This window comes from Oryx dammah, unplaced genomic scaffold (genome assembly GCF_014754425.2).
Source record: "Oryx dammah isolate SB20612 unplaced genomic scaffold, SCBI_Odam_1.1 HiC_scaffold_17, whole genome shotgun sequence".
In the NCBI taxonomy this organism is placed as follows: domain Eukaryota; kingdom Metazoa; phylum Chordata; class Mammalia; order Artiodactyla; family Bovidae; genus Oryx; species Oryx dammah.
This window is the reverse complement of record NW_024070201.1, coordinates 16,977,915-17,001,419: the sequence shown is the minus strand read 5'-3', so window position 1 is coordinate 17,001,419 and position 23,505 is coordinate 16,977,915. Positions and strand designations below refer to the sequence as shown.

The 23,505-nt window shown below is 39.4% G+C and overlaps 1 protein-coding gene across 1 annotated transcript in view; it reads right to left on the bottom strand.

Moving 5' to 3' along the window:
• The window catches only part of CUL5 (cullin 5), a 128,356-nt gene that overhangs the window by 10,715 nt on the left and 94,136 nt on the right, over positions 1–23,505 (bottom strand). Inside the window, exons 12-14 of the mRNA XM_040257920.1 lie at positions 10,848–10,980; positions 8,840–8,971; positions 262–385 (exon numbers count right to left, since the gene is read on the bottom strand). Of these exons, the coding sequence (XP_040113854.1) occupies positions 262–385; positions 8,840–8,971; positions 10,848–10,980 (389 nt within the window). The remainder of the gene's footprint in view (positions 1–261; positions 386–8,839; positions 8,972–10,847; positions 10,981–23,505) is intronic.

Below are 23,505 nucleotides of genomic sequence, written 5' to 3'. Positions count from 1 at the left end.
AACAATGGATAAAATGCAAAATACATAGACAGTGGGTAAACTTTGGTGAAAAATAAACAATACTCTAAAGATTTTGTTAAAAGTGTCTTTTTGTTTCAAAGTAAGAGTTAGTAAATCTAATTTCTGCTTTGCAGGATATCTTCAAAGAATGTGGACTTTGAAACATACTTGTATCGATTACTGCTTAGGTTTATTTTTAATTTACTAGAAAACAAGGTTTTTTTTAAAGTTTTTAAAATGTATGTAATTATAAAATAATACCTGGTAATGCCAATTTATTGTTTTTGTGCATTTCCTTAAAAGCTTGGTTCAAATCTTCAGATACTTTTATGTCCTGAAACATTCTAGCAAGCTTGTTTACATAATCTGCTGGCATACCAACTTCCTATGAAAACCAAAGACAGAAGAAGTAATAAATGATATACTATTAGGAAAAATTTTAATGGAAACTAAATTTTATATGCTTTAATACAAAATTCTTCTCTTATATTTACAGAGTGTTTATAATCTAATACCTATTAAATTTGATTCTTTGAGACTACACAGAATATACAGGCAATTCTGGCTTTTTGTGCACCATTCTAAAATGCATGAATTTCAGGTACCAGTATAGTGAAATAATACCAGTACCTCAACAATACTGCTCAACTTTCAATTACCATTATACATTAAATGTGAGTAACGCATAAAGCTCAAACTTTACTTCTAGCTCTTCATCATACAAACCACTAACAAATAACAGAGCACATCCATGAATGACCAATCACAGTATTTCTTTCAAAATCTGTTAGTCATCTGTTTATTCAGTTCACCCACAGACAGCATAGATGTAGCTTTGTTGCATCCATGTCCTCAACTGATAAATCATGTGATATTTTACAAAAATGCGTAACTGAGAGAAGTCAAGAAAGATGATAACAATACAGACAAAAAAGAGAGAAAATAATGTTGTACTGAAAATAAAGAACATAAATGGAGCTTTAGAAGAAAGAGCTGATGGTGACTGTAATGTCTGTTGATAATGCCAATGTGAAAGACTCTAACTATGCAGGTATAGAAACTTAATGAAGGCAAATAATCAACATAAATGAGAAAAGTGGTACTGACTAAAAAAAAAAAATAGATGAAGTGATGCCAGCGAAAACTTTGTAAAACCAAAATTTGGAAGGTGACTCAAACTTACAAAGAGTATGACAACTCTTCAAAATAAACAAAAGGTGCTAAGTAACTTGTCACTCACATTGACAAGAAAGTAAGTACTAGACAAATTACTCTTCATTTTAGTAACAGTGGTATTGAGATATAAATCATCTATCTCAAAATTTGTCCTTGTAAAGTATACAATTAATCAGGTTTCAGTATACTGAAAGAGTTATGCAACTATCACCAGTATCTAACTTTAGAACATTTTCATCATTGCCAAAAGAAACTCCGTACTTACTAGCAATCACTACCATATTCCTCCACTCTTCCATTTCTGGAAATTGTTTTTTTTTTTTTTTTTTAGTGGAGTGCAGTTTATTACACCGGTGGGCCCAAGACAGTGTCTCCTCTTAGCCAAGGACCCCGACCAGCATTTGTGAAAATCTTTTATATCCCATGTGTACATTTCTGAACCCACCATTCCAAATTCCTTGAGACTTACATAAACCAAGGAAAATACAATCCCAATAACCCCATCATTCATGTGTTATGTGCTCAAACAGTCAAACAATTGGCCAATAATCAATAAACCTGAGGTTACACTCCGATAGATACAGAAAAATTTATGGCCTGTCTGGAGGAAGGGGTTAGTGTATGTTTTCTCTTAGGCGATGAGTAACCTAGATACGATCTTCAAGGTTCCCCTGTCTGGTGGGGGTCTTATCCTTCTGTTGCTGTTTTCCTAGGCACTAAACACAGAGTTCAGAGTCCATTGGAAAAGTGGCTGAGCATGATCAGCATGAACAGGCCTAAGATGGAGTGCAGGCCCTATGAATTCCTTCTTCATTCCCCACTCTTGATGCTCTTAACTCATATTATGAGTATCATTCATAGGGATATATTGAACCCTGGCTCTCTGACCACCAATTTGGGAGAATGACATCAACAAAGGGTTACAAAGTTCATAATACATTGTAAAACTCAGGGTCCACAAAGCAGAACTATCAAGGCAGCTATAACAGTGGTAAATATAGTTTTCCACCAATCACCCTTCACCCAAGATAGGACCGAAGTCCAGAAAGGAATGTTTTCATTTGACATTGTTTTTACCTGGTTTTTCATGTCATCTAAAGCAGTCAATACACTGCCAGATAAGTCAGGAATGTATTCACAACATTCAACCTTAATTATAGCACAGGTCCCTCCTTGAGCAGCTGTATGTCCAAAGCCATTCTATTATGAATTACTGGTTTTCTCATTTGGATTTGCTCTTCATTTAAGGCTTGGATGGCTTTTGTTCTATCTAGGAGGGCCTGTTTTGTGAAATTAGTCAAGGCCTCTACTTTAATCATGATATCTGTTGTCCCTATAGAGGGTACAAATAAGACAGCAATATACTCATACCACTGAAACACGGATCTTGTCCACCTAGCATGTACATAAGGTAGATTTACCGGTTGTTGCAGGTTAGGCTTTTGTTACACTGGCATTTATTATCAAATGTAACCCCATGACCCGAGTCTATTGACTGTAGGTCTTACACCAAGAGAGCAAGGAGAGGTTATGATTGACAAGAGAGAGGAAAGTCTCTTTTTGTCATCCCAGAAAAGAGCAGAGTGGTTTAAAATCTCCTTGGCAGAGCGGTGACATCCACCAAGGAAGTCCATCCATCACTGACAAAGGCATAGCCTTACATACCCAGCAGTTGGAAGTGTTGTGGAAGTCTGCATAGCAATGTGCCCATTAGATGAAAACATTGTCCTGAGTTGAAACAGAAGTTAAATTCAAAATCATGTTGATGAGGCCAAGCAGCAGGAATTGATTGTGCGGCTTCATCCTGAAGGGGCTCGTCCAGGATCTTATTTCTTTCTTCTTAAGGATGGTTTTAGTCTCTTAAGGATCAGCGAGGTCCCTCTGTGCAGTCCACTCAGCGTTTTTTGGGTCTGCGTGGTATGTTCTCTTCACCCTCATATGATGTATCCAAGGGACAATACCTGCAACTTTAACTGAAGAGTTCGGGAAAGGTTGAAAGGAGACACCGAGTGTCTGTCCACGTCCCAGAATCCCTCTCGCTGGCATCCATCTTGGCAAAGAAAATTTCAAATGTATGAGATGAAGGGAAGAAAGCACTCAGGCAAGGAACGAATCCTAGAAGCAAGCTTAGGCGCCGCTTGGGGAACTCGGCTCCATGCTCTCCCTGGAAATTGTTTTTATCTCAACAGATTTGGCTGCTTTGTATTGGGGGAATCATACTGTATGTGAAACCAACCCTGAATACTCATTGGAACGACTGATACTGAAGCTGAAGTTCCAACACTTTGGCCACCTCATGTGAACAGCAGACTCACTGAAAAAGACTCACTGGGAAAGGCAGAAGGAGAAGAGGGTGACAGAGGACGAGATGGCCAGATGGAATCACCAATGCAGTGGACATGAACTTGGGCAAACTCTGGGAGATAGTGAGGGACATGGAAGCCTTGGATGAAGCAGTCCATGGTGTTACAAACAGTCAGACACGACTGGGTGACAGACAACAACTGTATGTGGTGTTTTGTGAATGGCTTCTTTTGCTTAGCATAGGATTTTCAAAGTTCATCCATGTTGCATATATCAGTACTTAATTTCTTTTTATTGCCAAAGATATTCAACTCAGTTCAGTTCAGTTGCTCAGTCGTGTCCAACTCCGCGGCCCCACAAAGGCCAGGCCTCCCTGTCTGTCACCAACTCTGAGTCCACCCAAACCCATGTCCATCGAGTTAGTGATGCCATCCAACCATCTCATCCTCTGTCATCTCTCTCTCCTCTGCCCTCAATCTTTCCCAGCATCAGGTTCTTTGCAAATGAGTCAGCTCTTTGCATCAGGTGGCCAAAGGATTGGAGTTTCAGCTTCAACATTAGTCCTACCAATGAACACCCAGGACTGAACTCCTTTAGGATGGACTGGTTAGATCTCCCTGCAGTCCATGGGATGCTGGGGTCCAGCCCCAGTGGGTCCAGGGAATTCGAAGGGGAGACAGAGTCGGTGTCCTAAGAAAGAACTATTTAATTAGAAATATAGAGAGATTAGGAAAGAATAGTGTAGTAGGAAAATAAGTGGAGAAAAGAGGCTGAATAACTTGGTTTACATGGAATACCAATAAAACCTCGAGACAAGAGGTTTTCACCACCTATGTAGGCCGCAGGCGTCCTCCCGTTCTCCCGAAGGAGAGGAGACACTAAGGCCTCCCGGGTCGGATCTTAGAAGCCCAGACAAAATTAGTAGGCTTGGCGAGCATTCACGCTCCAGATGGGAACTCAGCCAGAAAGTAAGAGAAAACGACATGAGGAGACCAGTCTTTCCAGAAACTGATCCATTTTCTTTATTTTTCAGGTTCGCTTATATACCTTTTGTTACACATAGAGATAGAATACAGAGTCACGCAGGGTCAGCAGACCTGTCCTTTATCAAAATCAGGTGCTTCATATAAAAGGTCTTAGGGGTTTTACATCATCTTCTGGCCAGTGGGCCTGCTAACATTTTATGACCCTTTCTTTCTGATAACGGTCAGTCAACCAGAAAACTTTTTCCAGGGGTGATTTTTTCTTAAACCAGGCGCCACCCTCTGAAGGTACCAGATAAAGTTGCATTCCTATAAGGTGAGGGTGTAGTGGGTTACAATTAAGAAAGGAATTTACTTAGCCTAAGGTTTAACATGATTAATATCAAAGGTTAATACTTATTTCTCCTATATGCTAGTTATATTCATTATAAGGGCAGGGAATATGGAGATTTAGCAGCAAATATTGGCTCAACAAATGAAAAACCCTTCACCAATATAATTCCTAATCAACCCACTATACTATACTAATAATTTTCTAACTTCTCAAAAGAATCTGTATTTAGAAAGTTTAAAGCATCTCATGCCTCTCACGGTTGGGAGGCTGTGAACAATCACATGTGGCTGGACAAACCTGCTCAGGCAGGCTAGAGAAACTTCAGAGGAGTTTGTAAGTTGAAACACTCTTGTCACGCCCAGGAATTTTTATTAACTGGAGCTGTAAGGTAACTCCTTCTCTGAGAGAGTTGGTGGGGTGAGAGCATAAAACAGTAAAGTAGGCAGACTCAGGTTTTGGGGATAGATGGTCAGGAACAGGGGGTCTCCTGAGGCTTGATCCCGCCTTTGCGTATGCCGAGCTTCCTTCATCATGACCTTTGCCAGGGGCAGAGTTCCTCATGCTGGCTCCTGGCAATGGGACTCTCAAGAGTCTTCTCCAACACCACAGTTCAAAAGCATCAATTCTTCAGCACTCAGCTTTCTTCACAGTCCAACTCTCACATCCACACATGACCAGTGGAAAAACCATAGCCTTTACTAGATGTACCTTTGTTGGCAAAGTAATGTCTCTGCTTTTTAATATGTTGTCTAGGTTGGTCATAACTTTCCTTCCAAGGAGTAAGCGTCTTTTAATTTTATGGTTGCAATCACCATCTACAGTGATTTTGGAGACCAAGAAAATAAAGTCAGCCACTGTTCCCACATCTATTTGCCATGAAGTGATCAGACCAGATGCCATGATCTTAGTTTTCTGAATGTTGAGCTTTAAGCAACTTTTTCATTCTCCTCTTTCACTTTCATCAAGAGGCTTTTTAGTTCCTCTTCACTTTCTCCCATAAGGGTGGTGTCGTCTGCATATCTGAGGTTATTGATATTTCTCCCGGCAATCTTGATTCCAGCTTGTGCTTCCTCCAGCCCAGCGTTTCTCATGATGTACTCTGCATATAAGTTAAACAAGCAGGGTGACAATATATAGCTTTGATGTGCTCCTTTCCCTATTTGGAACCAGTCTGTTGTTCCATGTCCAGTTTTAACTGTTGCTTCCTGATCTGCATACAGCTTTCTCAAGAGGCAGGTCAGGTGGTCTGGTATTCCCATCTTGTTCAGGATTTTCCACAGTTTATTGTGATCCACACAGTCAAAGGCTTTGGCATAGTCAATAAAGAAGTAGATGTTTTTCTGGAACTCTCTTGCTTTTTTGATGACCCAGCAGATGTTGGCAATTTGATCTCTGGTTCCTCTGTCTTTTCTAAAACCAGCTTAAACATCTGGAAGTTCATGGTTCACGTATTGCTGAAGCCTGGCTTGGAGAATGTTAAGCATCACAGACAACTAGCCAATCTGATCACATGGATCACTGCCTTGTCTAACTCAATAAAACTAAGCCATGCCATAGGGGCCCACCCAGGACTGACAGGTCATGGTGGAGAGGTCTGACAGAATGTGGTCCACTGGAGAAGGGAATGGCAAACCACTTCAGTATTCTTGCCTTGAAAACCCCATGAACAGTATGAAAAGGCAAAAAGACAGGACACTGAAAGATGAACTTCCCAGGTTGATAGGTGCCCAATATGCTACTGGAGATCAGTTGAGAAATAACTCCACAAAGAATGAAGGGATAGAGCCAAAGCAAAAACTATATCCAGTTGTGAATGGAACTAGTGATAGAAGCAAGGTCTGACGCTGTAAGAGCAATATTGCATAGGAACCTGAAATGTTAGGTCTATGAATCAAAGCAAACTGGACGTGGTCAAACAGGAGATGGCAAGAATGAACGTCAACATTCTAAGCATCAGTGAACTAAGATGGATTGGAATGGGTGAATTTAACTCAGACAACAATTATATCTACTACTGTGGGCAGGAATCCCTTAGAAGAAATGGAGTAGCCATCATGGTCAACAAAAGAGTCCAAAATGCAGTACTTGGATGCAATCTCAAAAACGACAGAATGATCTCTGTTCGTTTCCAAGGCAAACCATTCAATATCACAGTAATCCAAGTCTATGCCCCGACCAGTAACGCTGAAGAAGCTGAACAGTTCTATGAAGACCTACAAGACCTTTTGGAACTAACACCCAAAAAAGACGTCCTTTTCATTATAGGGGACTGGAATGCAAAAGTAGGAAATCAAGAAACACGTGCAGTAACAGGCAAATTTAGCTTTGGAATGCGGAATGAAGCAGGGCAAAGGCTAATAGAATTCTGCCAACAGAATGCACTGGTCACAGCAAACACCCTCTTGCAACAACACGAGAAGACTCTACACATGGACATAACCAGATGGTTGACACCGAAATCAGACTGATTATATTCTTTGCAGTCAAAGATGGAGAAGCTCTATACAGTCAGCAAAAACAAGACCAGGAGCTGACTGTGGCTCGGATCATGAACTCCTTATTGCCAAATTCAGACTGAAATTGAAGAAAGTGGAGAAAACCACTAGACCGTTCCACTATATTAGACTAAACCATATTTTATCTATTTATCAGCTGATTGACCTTTGGGTTATTTTCACTTTTTAGCTATTATGAATAATGATGCTATGAACATTCATGTATGAGTTTTTATGTTTTTATTTCTCATAAGTGGAATTGTATAGGAGTAGAACTGTCAGGTCAACACTATGTTTGGCTTTCTGAGGAACTGTCAGTTTTCCAAAGTGGCTGCACCATTTTACACTCCTATCAGCAATGCATGAGGGTTCCAATTTCTTCTCTTCCTTGCCAATATTTGTTATGGTCTGAATTTTCAGCTATCCCAGTGAAAGTAAAATGGCATCTTATTGTGGCTTTGATTTGCATTTCTCTACTGATTAATGATGTTGAACATCTTTGTATGCACTTATTATGCATTTGCATATCTTTGTGAGGAAATGTCTATTCTAATACTTTGTCCATTTTTAACTGATTGTCTTCACTGTTGGGTTGTAAGAGTTCTTTATATATTCTAGATACAATATCAGACATGTGAATTTCAAATACTTTCCTAACTACTCTTTAAGACTTTTACAAAGAAAAAATCACTTTAAATTAGAAAGTTTGTTTTAAATATTTACATGGTATACTAAATACATTAATTTTACTAATTTTTCTTTTTCTTATAATTTATAACGGGTAGTAAGAGTTTCTAGTATTTTGACAAAAATTTCCAAGTCATAAAACACTGGGAACAATAATTTCCCACTGATTGTTTATATTAAGATAACCTGCACAGTAATTTTTACTATCCCACACTACCATGAAAAGCAGGGCTATCTGCGAATCTTTAATGTGAAATACACATATAAATGAAAAGCATATATATAGATAATACAAACATGCATACAATTATATACATATTTTACTATCATATATTAATATAATATTATATAACACCATGTGTATAAATGAAAGACATTCACTTATGGTATGCTTATATAACTCAAATTCCACTAAAATGAACTGAAAGGAACAGATTTAAAGCATTTTAATATGGGAATTTGACCATAATTAGTACTGATTAACATAAATAAGCCATCATCTTTTATGTATTGGCTCTTTTTCCTTTATAGGTGTATTTACTTACAAACCTCTCAATGGCTAAATATTTAGTACTAAACATCTTAAAATTGAAATGATTTTGTCCTTTAGCTTATTTAATAAGGTCAGTTCAATGAGGGTGGAGATACAAAAGAGTGAAACAACGGAAGCAAAGGAAGAGCAAAGGCACTTTTCTCTTTATTAACAAAATATATTTTATTTTATATAATTGATGCTATATTCTTATAAAATGTTCCCTATTTCTTCAATATTAAAATATCACCAAAATTCATTACTTACGAATACATATGAACCATATGCTATCTTAAGAAAATCAAATAGTTTTAAAAATTTTACTTACTCTTAGCCACTCTACCATATTCTCTTCAATTTCACTATCAGCAGAGATGTCTAATATAAGACGTCGTGTCAAATGAGCTTTGTGATATCTCATAAAAACATCTTTGTTTTGTACATATTTAAGTACCAAGAGCTGTATAGAAAACAAAGTTATTTTCAATATACATACACTCTTAGCCATTCCTCTCTCACTTGGACCTTTCTATATCCCTTGTTGTCAAAATTCAGAGATTTATATAAGCATATACAGATAGAGGCCTACTAAATTGCCCATGTCTGAAAAACAACCAGTCCTGACAGAATACTTTAATACTTCTTCAAGAAGTTAGCAAACTTGAGACTATAACCAAATAACCTTTTAGTTCCTAGAAACATCAATTTTTGAGATTTTATATAAAATGTGACAAAACTTTATATGAAAATCAGTGGTTCCCCCCTATATTTTTTTCTTCTATGTTTCTTCTTCATTTTATTCTGACACTAATCTGCCCTCTAACCACCACTCCACCCCACTTTTTGGCTGTGCTGTGCAGCTTCAGGGGGGTCTTAGTTCCCTGACCAGAGATTGAACCTCAGCCTAGACAGTGAAAGTGGCAAGTCTTAACCACTGAACCACCAGGGTATTCCCTTTCTATTTATTTTTTATTTTTTTTTACTTTACAATATTGTATTAGTTTTGCCATACATTGACACGAATCTGCCATGGGTGTACATGTATTCCCCATCCTGAACACCCCTCCCACCTCTCTCCCCATCCCATCCCTCTGGGTCATCCCAGTGCACCAGCCCTAAGCACCCTGTATCATGCATCAAACCTGGACTGGTGATCTGTTTCACATATGATAATATACATGTTTCATTGTTATTCTCTGAGATCATCCCACCCTCACCCTCTCCCACAGAGTCCAAAACACTGTTCTATACATCTGTGTCTCTTTTGCTGTCTCGCATACAGGGTTATCATTACCATCTTTCTAAATTCCATATATATGCCTTAATATACTGCACTGGTGTTTTGCTTTCTGGCTTACTTCACTCTGTATAATAAGCTCCAGTTTCATCCACTTCATTAGACCTGATTCAAATGTATTCTTTTTAATAGCTGAGTAATACTCCATTGTGTATATGTACTACAGCTTTCTTATCCATTCATCTGCTGATGGATATCTAGGTTGCTTCCATGTCCTGGCTATTCTAAACAGTGCTGCGATGAACACTGGGGTACATGTGTCTCTTTCAATTCTGGTTTCCTCGGTGTGTATGCCCAGCAGTGGGATTGCTGTGTCATAAGGCAGTTCTATTTCCAGTGTTTTAAGGAATCTCCACTCTGTTCTCCATAGTGGCTGTACTAATTTGCATTCCCACCAACAGTGTAAGAGGGTTCCCTTTTCTCCACACCCTCTCCAGCATTTACTGCTTGTAGACTTTTGGATAGCAGCCATTCTGACTGGCATGAAATGGTAGGGTATTCCCTTTCTAAGCCTTTTGGTCTATACTTTCTCTACATCTTCACTTACTAATTTGTTCCTCTTTGATGTCCTTGGCTTATATCATATTACAACAACATCAGAGATAAACAAATATGAAAGCAACTAACTTTTTATCTACACTCATTCATCCATGGTTATCTATTTTGGGCCCTCACAACAAAGAAGTGAAAAACTCCCAGTCTCTCAAATGGGGTCCAAACACCACCAGCTAGCTCTGTCTTTCCTTTTGCTGTCCTTTAATAGGAGTTAGAATTTAATTGACTTTTAAAAAACAATCAAGAAAGGGGAAAAATTAAATCCTATTTCCTTTTCTGACAGCTATAGTGTAAAAATTTTCAGTAAAATAACCAAAGATGTCTTTACTGGCAAAATTTCATAATGTTAGTTGCTTATAGGTATATACTTTACAGAAAAACTGATGCTATCACAGAAAGCTTTATAATCAAAATAATTTTATTTTTATTTGTAATCATAAATTCAAAGATAATTACAAATTTGAAGTTAGAAAAAATTACGTACCACTTCTTTAAGCTTTGCTTCAATCTCTTCAGAGGTTAGCTTTTTGCTTAATGGCGTTTTTCTTAGCAACATGTCACAGTAATTGGCAAGCAGCTCAGGGCATTTTGATTCAGGCTGAGTTTTTAATCCCACCCTAAACAACAAATTAAAAGCAGGTGATTAAAAATGACTGAATCTGCAAATATTTTTTCTAAAGCCAATTTTTCACAGATTTGTTATGTTCTATAAATCCAGTGGGACTAGGGTGAGGAAGTCTACACTGAGGTTGCATAGCTCAAGAAGGCACTCACTCTTGGGGCTCCTGTAAGTACACTTACAGAACACTGAGAGAGACCTCCTTGAATTTTGTGAGCTACATGCTTCCTAATCTCATTCTAGAGGCAGCTTTGCCAATAATCTTTAAAAGATTTTATTCAGATGCTGCTAAAATAGTACTGAAAACTGTGTAAATCCTTGTATACTCACAGCAAAAGTCGCTCAGTCGTGTCCGACTTTTTGTGACCCCACAGACTATACAGTCCATGGAATTCTTCAGGCCAGAATACTGGAATGAGTAGCCTTTCACTTCTGCAGGGAATCTTCCCAACCCAGGGATCAAACTCAGGTCTCCAACATTGCAGGCAGATTCTTTACCAGCTGAGCCACAAAGGAAGCCCAAGAAGACTGGAGTGGGTAGCCTATCCCTTCTCCAGCAGATCTTCCTGAACCAGGAATAGAACCAGGGTCTCCTGCATTGCAGGTGGATTCTTTACCAACTGAGCTATCAGGGAAGCCTTGTATACTTATAAGTTAACAATTAAAAACTTTTTTTTTTTAAAGCACTCAGTGTTCAATTTATCAGCAAGATGTCACACAATATCCTCTTCTGCTTTTTACTGACCTGACTCAGAACATCAATTAAAAATAGGTTAAAATAAAACTGTTACTTTACTCTTTGAAACATATAAAATGTAACCTAAATTTCACAGTGATATATCTATCATTATCCATTAAAAAAAAAAACTATAAACAAACTTTCCTTAAACAATGAACTTATATCACTATTTCACTTTCCCAACAAAACTTTAAAACCAGTGTATTGTATTTTATGCTTGAAAGTCTTTTATTCTTTACCCTACTTCTCTAAGCTATATATGTAAATAAATTTAAATTCAACATTTAAAGATTGTATATATATAAAATTTAACCATTATCAGAAATTATAAGTACACAACATAACAAAACAACATAATTATATTGTGTATGTGTATAAAACATGCATGTGCAAAATTTTTTTGTCTAATGGAGTAGATGTAACTTTTTTCCCCTTCCATTTATAAACTCAGGAATGATCAATTTTACTTCTACTTAAAAAAAATTATTTATGGCTGTGCTGGGTCTTTGCTGCTGCACACAGGCTTTCTCTAATTGCAAGGAGTGGAGGCTACTATCTAGCTGCAGCATGAGGGCATCTCATTGTGGTGGCTTCTCTTGTTGCAGAGCATGGGCTCTAACGCATGTGGGCTCAGTAGTTGTTTTGCATTGGCTTAGTTGCCCCACGGCATGTGGAGATCTTCCTGGACCAGAAATCGAACCTGCGCTCTCTGCATTGGCAGGCAGATTCTTAATCAATGGACCACCTGGAAGTCCTGCTGCTGCTGCTGCTGTTAAGTCGCTTCAGTCGTGTCCGACTCTTTGCAATCCCATGGACGGCAGCCCACTAGGCTCCGCTGTCCCTGGGATTCTCCAGGCAAGAACACTGGAGTGGATTACCATTTCCTTCTCCAATGCATGAAAGTGAAGTCGCTCAGTAGTGTCCGACTCTTTGCAACCCCATGGACTATAGCCCACCAGGCTCCTCTGTCCATGGAATTTTCCAGGCAAGAGTACTGGAGCGGGGTGCCATTGTCTTCTCTGGTGTCAGAGCCTAAGCTTGGCAAATTAGACGTTCACTAGAAAGGAGTAGCATCCAGGTGTCAAAAACCAACAGACAAGGGGTATATGGATGAGAAGGAGTGGCCAGGCATGGAGTACGAGAGAACAAATAAGAAAGGAGGGTGTCCACGCAAAGGGAAGGCAAAAGGGGAAGTGTTAAGGCTCCAGTTGGATGAGGAAGGCATTCATGTAGGGGGTGGCCCAGCTGGGGGAGTCAGAGCCTTAGCAGGGTGGGGCATGTATCCACAAAGAAAAAAGGCCAGGTACTATAGTTTTAAATGCTTTTGTGCATCCCCACCCTAGTTTGCCAACTGAGAGGGGACTAGACCAGTGAAGCAACAATACCAATGAATACACCCAGTACCAGATTTTGCTCTCTAAATACCAACATCCACTAAAATCAACTAGGACTTTGTCAGAGTTGTCAAAATGCCTAATCCTGTGGCCAGACAATGTAAACTGCAAAATGAATCTGGAAACCTCATGTGCCAAAAAGGAAGGAAGAATTTACTGTTAAAAGGACTCAGAAACCAGTTGCCACTGTGAAACCTAGGATAATCTGAAAATGAAAATAAAAAATAAAAGTAAATTATGGGAGTTCCAGAAAAACATCTACTTCTGATTCACTGACTATGCTAAAGCCTTTGACTGTGTGGATCTCAAAAAACTGTGGAAAATTCTTAAAGAGATGGGAGTATCAGAGCACCTTACCTGTTTTCTGAGAAACCTGTATAAGGGTCAGAAGTAACAGTTAGAACCAGATATGGAAGAACTGACTAGTTCAAAACTGGGACAGGAGAATGGCAAGGCTGTATATTGTCACCCTACTTATTTAACTTCTATGCAGAGTACATCATGCAAAATGTCAGGCTGGATGAATCACAAGCTGGAATTAAGACTCCTGGGAGAAATAACAACAACCTCACATACGCAGATGATACCACTCTAAAAACAAAAAGAGAAGAGGAATTAAAGAGTCTCTTGTTGAGGGTGAAAGAGGAGAGTGAAAATGCTGGCCTGAAACTCAACACGAATAAAATTAAAATCATGGCATCTGGTCCCACCACTTCATGGCAAATAGATGGAGAAAAAGTGGAAGCAGTGACAGATTTTGTTTTCTTGGGTCCCAAAATCACTGCGGACACTGACTCTAGCCACGAATTAAAAGACACTTGCTGCCTGGGAGTAAAGCTATGACCAATCTAGACAGCATATTAAAAAGCAGAGACATTACTGCTGACAAAGGTCGGTATGGTCAAGACTATGGTTTTTCCAGTAGTCAAGTACAGATATGAGAGCTGGACCACAAAAAAGAAGGCTGATCACTGACGAATTGATGCTTTTGAATTATGGTGTGGAGAAGACTCTTGAGAGTCCTTTGGACTACAAGAAGATCAAACCAGTCAATCCTAAAGAAAATCAAACCTGAATAATTCATCGGAGGGATTGAGGCTGAAGCTGAAGCCCCAATACTTTGGCCACCTGATGTGAAGAGCCGACTCACTAGAAAAGACCTTGATGATGGGAATGATTGAAGGCAAAAGGAGAAGAGAGTGGCAGAGAATGAAATAGTTAGACTGAATCACCAACTCAATGGACATGAATTTGAGCAAATTCTGGCAGATAGTGGAGGACAGAGGAACCTGGCATCCTTCAGTCCACAGAGTTGTAGAGAGTTGACAGAACTTAGCAACTGAACAATAACAACAACAAAATGAGAGTTCCTTGGTGGTCTAGTGGTTAGGATTCAGGGTTTTAACTACCATGGCCTGAAAACTGAGATCCTGTAAGCCATGTGGCACAGCACCCTGCCTCAAAAAAAACAGAGAACCCACTGAATAAATATAGTAATAGTAAACTGAATCCATACTGAGATGATAAATCAATGTACAAACTGAAAATTTAACAAGCAATGATGGGATCTAAAGGAAATCAGTTCTGAATATTCATTGGAAGTACTGATGCGGAAGCTGAAGCTCAAACACTTTGGCCACCTGATGTGATGAACTGACTCATTTGAAAAGACCCTGAAGCTGGGAAAGATTGAAGGCAGGAGGAGAAGGGGATGACAGAGCATGAGATGTTTGGATGGCATCACCGACTCAATGGACATGAGTTTGAGCAAGCTCCGGGAGTTGCTGATGGACAGGAAGCCTGGCGTGCTACAATCCATGGGGTCACAAACAGTCGGACACAACTGAGTGATTGAACGGAACTGAACTGAACTGATGGAATCTTTACATAGTTGTAAAGTACTTGTCAACAAATACCTAATTACAAAAAGAAAAGGAAATAACTGAGTGGAGAAGTGTGGCATGCACCAACTTAATCAGGTGACCAAACTAAATAAAATTGATACTGCAATAAATCAAAATCATGCACCGTTGTTTAGATAAGATTCAGTAAGGGAATTCCCTGGTGGTCCAGTGGTTAGGACTCCACTCTTTCACTGACAAGGGTCAATTCCTGGTTGAGGAACTAGGATTCCATAAGCCATGTGGCATGGCCAAAACAAAAACAAAAAATGCAGTAAGAATAATAGACTTTCACTTCTGCCAAAGATGCAAACCTGATTCTTAAAAAAAAAAAAAAAAAAAAAAAACACAAAAAAACCCAACCCATCAGATTAACTCAAACTAACGAACATCCCACAAAAAACCTGGACTGTAAACTTCAAAAATGTTAAGGTAACAAGAGTCAAAGGAGAGATGGTTCCAGACCAAAGGAAAAGGTGAGTTCAGTTGAGTTCAGTCACTCAGTTGTGTCCAACTCTTTGCGACCCCATGAATTGCAGAACACCAGGGCTCCCTATCCATCACCAACTCCCAGAGTTCACTCAAACTCATGTCCATTGAAATACAACAACTGAATGTGAAACACAATTGTGTACTGGATCCTTCTGCTACAAAGAATACAATATGGTCACTAAGCTTAGTGATCTGAGTAGATGGTTATTATGCATCAAAGTCAATTTTAATTATTTTGATAGCTGTATTGGGATTATATTTGTAGAAAATATACACAACTGTACTTGGAATAATGAACAACTTACTCTCAAATAGTTCTATAAAAAAAGTTTTAATATATTTTCAAAGAGAAAAAGATAATGAAACTTCCAACTTTGTGTATATTATTTTGACAACTGAGAAAAAAATATGCCTTAAAAAGCACAACCAAAACTAAAATGAGATTAAATTTAAAAATTTGAAGAGCCCTGTATCTATTAAAGAAATTGAACTTGTAGTCAGTATCTGCCACAGAGAAAACTATCAGCCCAAATGGTTTTACCAATGAATTCTACCAAACATTTAAGGAAGAAGTAATAACAACCTATTTCTTTTAAAATCATACAAAAGGAAAGAATAACTTCAATCCTTTTTATGAGGCCAACATAATCCTAAAATCAGAAAACAATAAAGATATCACAAAAATGAAAATTATTCAAGGCACAAAGGCCAGAAAGAGGTAAATCATTCCCCCAAATAGACAAAAATATTTAACAGAACATAAGCAAATTAAATCCAGGAATATACAAAAAGAATTAATACAACATCACCAAGTAGAATTTATGCCAAGAATTCAACCTTGGTTAAATGTTTCCTTAAAAAAATTCAATGTTTCCTGAGGAAGAAAAGTGGAGCTGAAGGAATCAGGCTTCCTGCTAACTTTGGACCATACTACAAAGTTCAGTCATCAAACAATATTGTACTGGCATGATATTGCTATTAAAAAAAAACACACACACCAAAATATGTATCAATGGAACAGGGTAGAAAGCCTAGAAATATATCTATGCATCTATGGTTGATTAATCTATGACACAGGAGGCAAGAATATACAATGGAGAAAAGACAGTCTCTTCAATAAATGATGCCAGAAAAACTGGACAGCTACATGCAAAAGAATGAAATTAGAATACTTCCTAACATTATACACAAAAATAAACTCAAATGGATTAAAGACCTAAATGTAAGACTGCACACTATAAAACTCGTAAACACAGGCAGAACCACATAAACTGCAGTAAGATCTTTCTGGATCTACCCCATAGAATCGTGGGGAAAAAAAAAAGGGGGCCTAATTAAACTTAAAAGCTTTTGCATAGCAAAGGAAACTATAAACAAAATGAAGACAACCTACAAAATGGGAGAAAATATTTGCAAATGAAGTGACTGACAAAGGACTAATCTCCAAAATATACAGATAGCTCATGCGGCTCAATATCAAAACAACAAACAACCTAATCAAATGATGGGCATGCATGTGTACTAAGTTGCTTCAGTTGTGTCCGACTCTTTGTGACCCTATGGACTATAGCCCACCAGGCTCTTCTGTGCATGGGATTCTCCAGGCAAGAAAAATGGAGCGGGTTGCCGTGCCCTCTCCATGGGATCTTCCCAACTCAGGGATCAAACCCACGTTTCTTATGTTTCCTATATTGGCAGACGGGTTCTTCACCTCTAGCACCACCTGGGAAGCCAAAGAGTAAAGTGAACTGAAGTGAAATGAAAGTCATTTATTCGTGTCCAGCTCTTTGTGACCCTATGGACTGACTGTAGCCCACCAGGCTCTTCTGTCCATGGGATTTCATAGGCAAGAATACTGGAGTGGGCAGCCATTCCCTTTTCCAAAGGATCCTCCTGATCCAGGTATCGAACTTGAGTCTCTTGCACTTCAGGCAGGTTCTTTACTGTCTGAGCCACCAAGGAAGCCCAAACAGTGGCAGAAGATCTAAACAGACACTTCTCGAAAAACAACAGATAGCCAAAAAACACACGAAAAGATGCTTGATATGGCTATTAGAGAAATGCAAATCGAAATATAATGAGGTATCACAGCACCAGTCAGAATGGTTAGCATCAAAAAGCCTACAAATAGGGCTTCTCTGGTGGCTCAGTGGTAAAGACTCTGTCTGCCACTGTAGGAGACAGGGATTCAACCCCTGATCTGGGAAGATCCCACATCCCATGGAGCAACTAAGCCCATGGGCCACAACTCTTGAGCCTGTGCCCTAGAGCCTGGAAGCCGCAACTACTGAACCCACAAGCTGCCCTAGAGTTCATGCTCTGCAACAAGAGAAGCCACCACAGTGAGAAGCCGGTGCACCACAACTAGAGACCAGCCCCTGCTTGCTGCAACTAGAGGAAAGCATGTGCAGCAACAAAGATCCAGCACAGCAAATAAATAAGTAAAATGATTTTTTTTAATGTCTAAAAAGTCTATAAACAATAAATACTGGAGAGGGTGTGGAGAACCCTCCTAAACTGTTGGTGAGAATGTAAGTTGGTACAACTGTTATGGACGGTCCTTAAAAAACTAAAAATAAAACTAGTATATGATCCAGCAATCCCACTCCTGGGCATATATCCAGAAAAAAACAGAATTCAAAAAGATACTGTAGGAGACAGGAAGAATAAAAGAAAAGCAGGCCCCATTAAGGGCCGCAAAAGAAATTTATAATTATTGATAAACTGGATGCTATAAGGCAACAAGCCCAGAGGGAATAGTTCATAATCTTGAAAACAAGATATGATCCTGGGGTTGGAAAATGGACCCCAGGCTGTTTCTCAGTGGCATCTCAGAGTCACATGTTTAATGTATCTGGTGGAAAATCTATAGATAAGAATATTAGTGTTAGCTACTGATTTGTTATTGATTACTGTTTCCTAATTACTCAATGGTTAATGATCATTTTGTTCTTTGGCCCTGAAGGCCACATGAGTTATAGTTTAACTCCCCGCTTATTCTTTCATTCACGGTTGAAAGTATAATCAAGCTGGCTTGGATTCAGTTTCCGCACCTTCACCTTGGAGCGGTGTTGGTCCCCTGATCCTCGCTTTTCTCTAAATTCTTGAGTCTTGTTTCTCATTCTCTCACTGTATCGCGCTTTCGGAAACCCTGCTTGTTGAGCTGGTCTCAGATACAAGCAACCCAACGTTCACTGCAGCATTATTTACAATAGCTAGGACATGAAAGGAACCTAAGTAAATGCCCATTGACAGAGAAATGGACTGCAAGGAGATCCAACCCAGTCCATCCTAAAGGAAATCAGTCCTGAATATTCATTGGAAGGACTGATGTTGAAGCTGAAACTTCAATACTTTGGCCACCTGATGTGAAGAGCTGACTCATCTGAAAAGACCCTGATGCTGGGAAAGATTGAGGGCAGGAAGAGAAGGGGATGACTGAGGACGAGGGGTTGGATGGCATCACCGACTCGACAGACATGAGCCTGAGTAGGCTCTGGGAGTTGGTGAACGACAGGGAGGCCTGGCGTGCTGCAGCCCGTGGGGTCGCAAAGAGTCCGACATGACAGAGTGACTGAACTGACAGAGAAATGGATAAATAAGATGTGGTACATGTATACAATGGAATATTATGTAACCATAAAAAGAACAAAATAACACCATTTGCAGCAGCATGGATGTACCTAGAACCTATCATATAAGTGAAGCAAGTCAGAGAAAGACAAATATCAGATGATTCCACTTACAAGTAAAATCTGAAAAAAAAAAAAATTGATACAAATGAACTTATTCACAAAGCAGAAACAGAATCATAGTTTGAAAACAAACACAGTTATGAATGGGGAAAAGTGGGTGGGGAAGCATAAGTCAGGAGTTTAGGATTAACATATATACACTACTAGGCTTCCCTAGTGGCTCAGGTGTAAAGAATCCACCTGCCAAAGCAGGAGACATGGGTTTGATTCGTGGTCTGGTAAGATCACACATGCCATGGAACAACTAAGCACATGCAAGACCACTACTCAGCATGTGCTCTAGAGCCAGAGAGCCACAACTACTGAGCCCACGTGCTGCAACTAGTGAGCCCACACGCTCTAGAGCCCGTCCTCCCACAAGAGAAGCCACTGCAATGAGAAGCCCATGTACCGCAACTAGAGTAGCTTGCGCTCACTGCAACTAGAGAAAAGCCCACACAGCAACGAAGACCCAGCAGAGCCAAAAATAACCAGACAAAATTATAGAACAAACAAACATATACACAGTACTCTATATAAAATGGGGCTTCCCAGGTGGTGGCAGTGGTAAAGAACCCGTCAGCCAATGCAAGAGACATAAGAGATGTGGATTTGATCCGAGTCAGGAAGATTGTCTAGAGGAGGAAATGGCAACCCACTTGCCTGGAGTATGCCATGCATAGAGAAGCCTGGCAGGCTACAGTCCATAGGGTTGCAAAGAGTTGGTTATGACTTAGCACGCACACATGCATATATAAAATAGATAATCAACAAAGACCTCCTCTAAAGCACAAGGAACTCTACTCAATATTCTGTAATAAGCAAAGTGGGAAAAAGTCTGAGGAAGAATGGATATATATATATATATATACATATATATATATATATCAGTTCAGTTCAGTTGCTCAGTCGTGTTCAACTCTGTGACCCCATGAACTGCAGCACACCAGGCCTCCCTGTCCATCACCAACTCCCAGAGTCCACCCAAACCCATGTCCATTGAGTCGGTGATGCCATCCAGCCATCTTATCCTCTGTTGTCCCCTTCTCCTCCTGCCCTCAATCTTTCGCAGCATCAGGGTCTTTTCAGATGAGTCAGCTCTTCACATCAGGTGGCCAAAGTATTGGAGTTTCAGCTTCAGCATCAGTCCTTCCAATGAACACCTGAGACTGATCTCCTTTACAATGGACTGGTTGGCTCTCCCTGCAGTACAAGGGACTCTCAAGAGTCTTCTCCAACACTACAGTTCAAAAGCATCAATTCTTCTGCACTCAGCTTTCTTTATAGTCCAACTCACATCCATACATAACTGCTGGACAAACCTGAGCCATGACTGGATGGACCTTTGCTGGCAAAGTAATGTCTCTGTTTTTAGTATGCTGTCTAGGTTGGTCATAACTTTCCTTCTAAGGAGTAAGCATCTTTTAATTTCATGGCTGCAATTACCATCTGCAGTGATTTTGGAGCCCCCCATAATAAAGTCAGCCACTGTTTCCCCATCTATTAGCCATGAAGTGACGGGACCGGATGCCATGATCTTAGATTTCTGAATGTTGAGTTTTAAGCCAGCTTTTGCACTTTCCTCTTTCACTTTCCTCAAGAGGCTCTTTAGGTCTTCTTCACTTTCTGCCGTTAAGGTGGTGTCATCTGCATATCTGAGGTTATTGATATTTCTCCTGGCTATCTTGATTCCACCTTGTGCTTCCTCCAGCCCAGTGTTTCTCACGATGTACTCTGCATATAAGTTAAATAAGCAGGGTGACAATATACAGCCTTGATGTACTCCTTTTCCTATTTGGAACCAGTCTATTGTTCCATGTCCAGTTCTAACTGTTGCTTCCTCACCTGCATACAGGTTTCTCGAGAGGCAGGTCAGGTAGTCTGGTATTCCTTTCTCTTTCGGGATTTTCCAGTTTATTGTGATCCACACAGTCAAAGGCTTTGGTATAGTCAATAAAGCAGAAATAGATGTTTTTCTGGAACTCTCTTGCTTTTTCAATGATCCAGCGGATGTTGGCAATTTGATCTCTGGTTCCTCTGCCTTTTCTAAAATCAGCTTGAACATCTGGAAGTTCACGGTTCACATATTGCTGGCTTGGAGAAGCCTGGCTTGGAGAATTTTGAGCATTACTTTACTAGCATGTGAGATGAGTCCAATTGTGCGGTATATATATATACATATAAGTTAATCAGTTGCTGTACATCTGAAACTAACACGTTGTAAATCAACTATATTCATATATATATATAAATTAAAAAAAAAGCAGAATTGAGGTTTCTTTCTAAGAAGAAATTCTGTCCCAAATGTAGAATCAACTCCTGCCCAAGAATTTCCAACCTGCTAGCCTGCCTGACAAACTTCAGATTTGCCAACTCCTACAACTACCAGATGATACAGAGTCTGCCCACAAGGCAGAAAACTGGGGCTCAATCCCTGGGTCAGGAAGATCCCCTGGAGAAGGAAATGGTGACCCACTCCAGTATTCTTGCCTGGAAGATCCCGTGGATGGAGTAGCCTGGTGGGCTACAGTCCATGGGGTCTCAGAGTCGGACACGACTGAGCAACTAATACTCTACTTTTACAATTACACAGTAATGAGGGGCTTCCCTGGTGGTTCGAATGGTAAAGAATCTGCCTGCAATGTGGGAGAACTGGGTTTGATCCTTGGGTTGGGAAGATGCCTTGGAGGAGGGCAAGGCAACCCACTCCGGTATTTTTGCCTGGAGAATCTCCACTGACACAGGAGCCTGGTGAGCTGCAGTCCATGGCGTTGCAAACAGTTGGTCACAACTGAGCGACTAAGCACAAGACAACACAATTACATAAGCCAATTCCTTTAAATAAATCTCTCTTCAACAATCCTCAGCAATCCAACACTCATCAATGTATGTCACCACATCAAAAGAGTAAGGAAAGAGACTTCCCCAGCAGTCCAGTGGTTAAGATCTACCTTCCAATGCAGGGGACTCCGGTTCGACCCCTGGTTGGGGATCTAAGATCCCACATGCCTATGTGCTGCAACTACTGAGCCCACACACTGCAATGAAAGATCTCACATGCTGCAACTAAGACCTGACACAGCCAAATAAATAAAAATACTTAAAAGAAAAAATAATAAGGAAGAAAAACTTTATGGTCATTTGACACAGAAGAAGCATATAGCAAATCAACACCCATTCATCATCAAAACTTTCCAGCAAATTACGAATAAAAAGCAACCCTATGAAAAATCCTTACCTAACTTTGTACTTAGAGACAAACTATTAAGGCTTTTCCTCAAAGCTTGCCGAAAAAGGTAAGGACGCCCATTCTCACTATTTCTATTCAACACTGTACTTATGATCCTATCCAGTGGGTCAAACCATAAAAAGAAATAACTCTTTTATTCAGAGATTACATGATTTTTTACATAGAAAATTTTAGGAAATCTATAAAAGAACTACTAGAACTAATAACTTTAACAAGGTAACAATAAAAGACCAATTTATAAAAAAAACCATATTTCTATATACTAGCAAAATACTAGAGTATCAAAAGCACTCAAGGAAAAAAAAGAACAAAGTTACACCAGCTGACTTAGACTTTTTGCAGAACTTTATTAATCATAACTATTTGAAATGGCCTAAGGATATTCATTTAATTCACTGGAATAGAATAGAAAGTCTAGAAAAACATACATATTTTTAAGTCACTTGATTCTTCATAAAAGGCACCAAAACAACGCAGTGGGGAATGGAAAGTATTTCCAATAAATGGTGATGAAACCACTGGCCACCATACAGAAAAGAAAAAAATGAAATTTAACCCCTAACTTACACTATACACAAGTATCAATTTAAGGTGGCTCTTAGACTTAAATGTGAAAGCTACAAATTACAAAGCTTCTAAAAGAAAACAGAAGATTATCTTCTTGTCCTAGTGGCAGATGTAGACAGAGGTTTCCTAGATAAAACATAGCAAAATCCACAAAAGAAAAGCACACATATAACAAAGGACCGATATACAGAATATATAAGAACTCATAGCTCACTAATAAACAGGCAAAAAATCTGAACACTTTATATAAAGAAAAATGTAAGAATACCCAAAAAATACATGAAAGGCCATTCAATATCAATAGCCATGAGGGAAATGGGAATCAAAAATATACTAGGGGACTTCCCTGGTGGTCCAGTTATCAAGAATCTGCCTTGCGATGCAGGGGACCTGGGTTTGATCCTTGGTCAGGGAACGAAGGTCCCACAAGCCTTGGAGCACCTAAG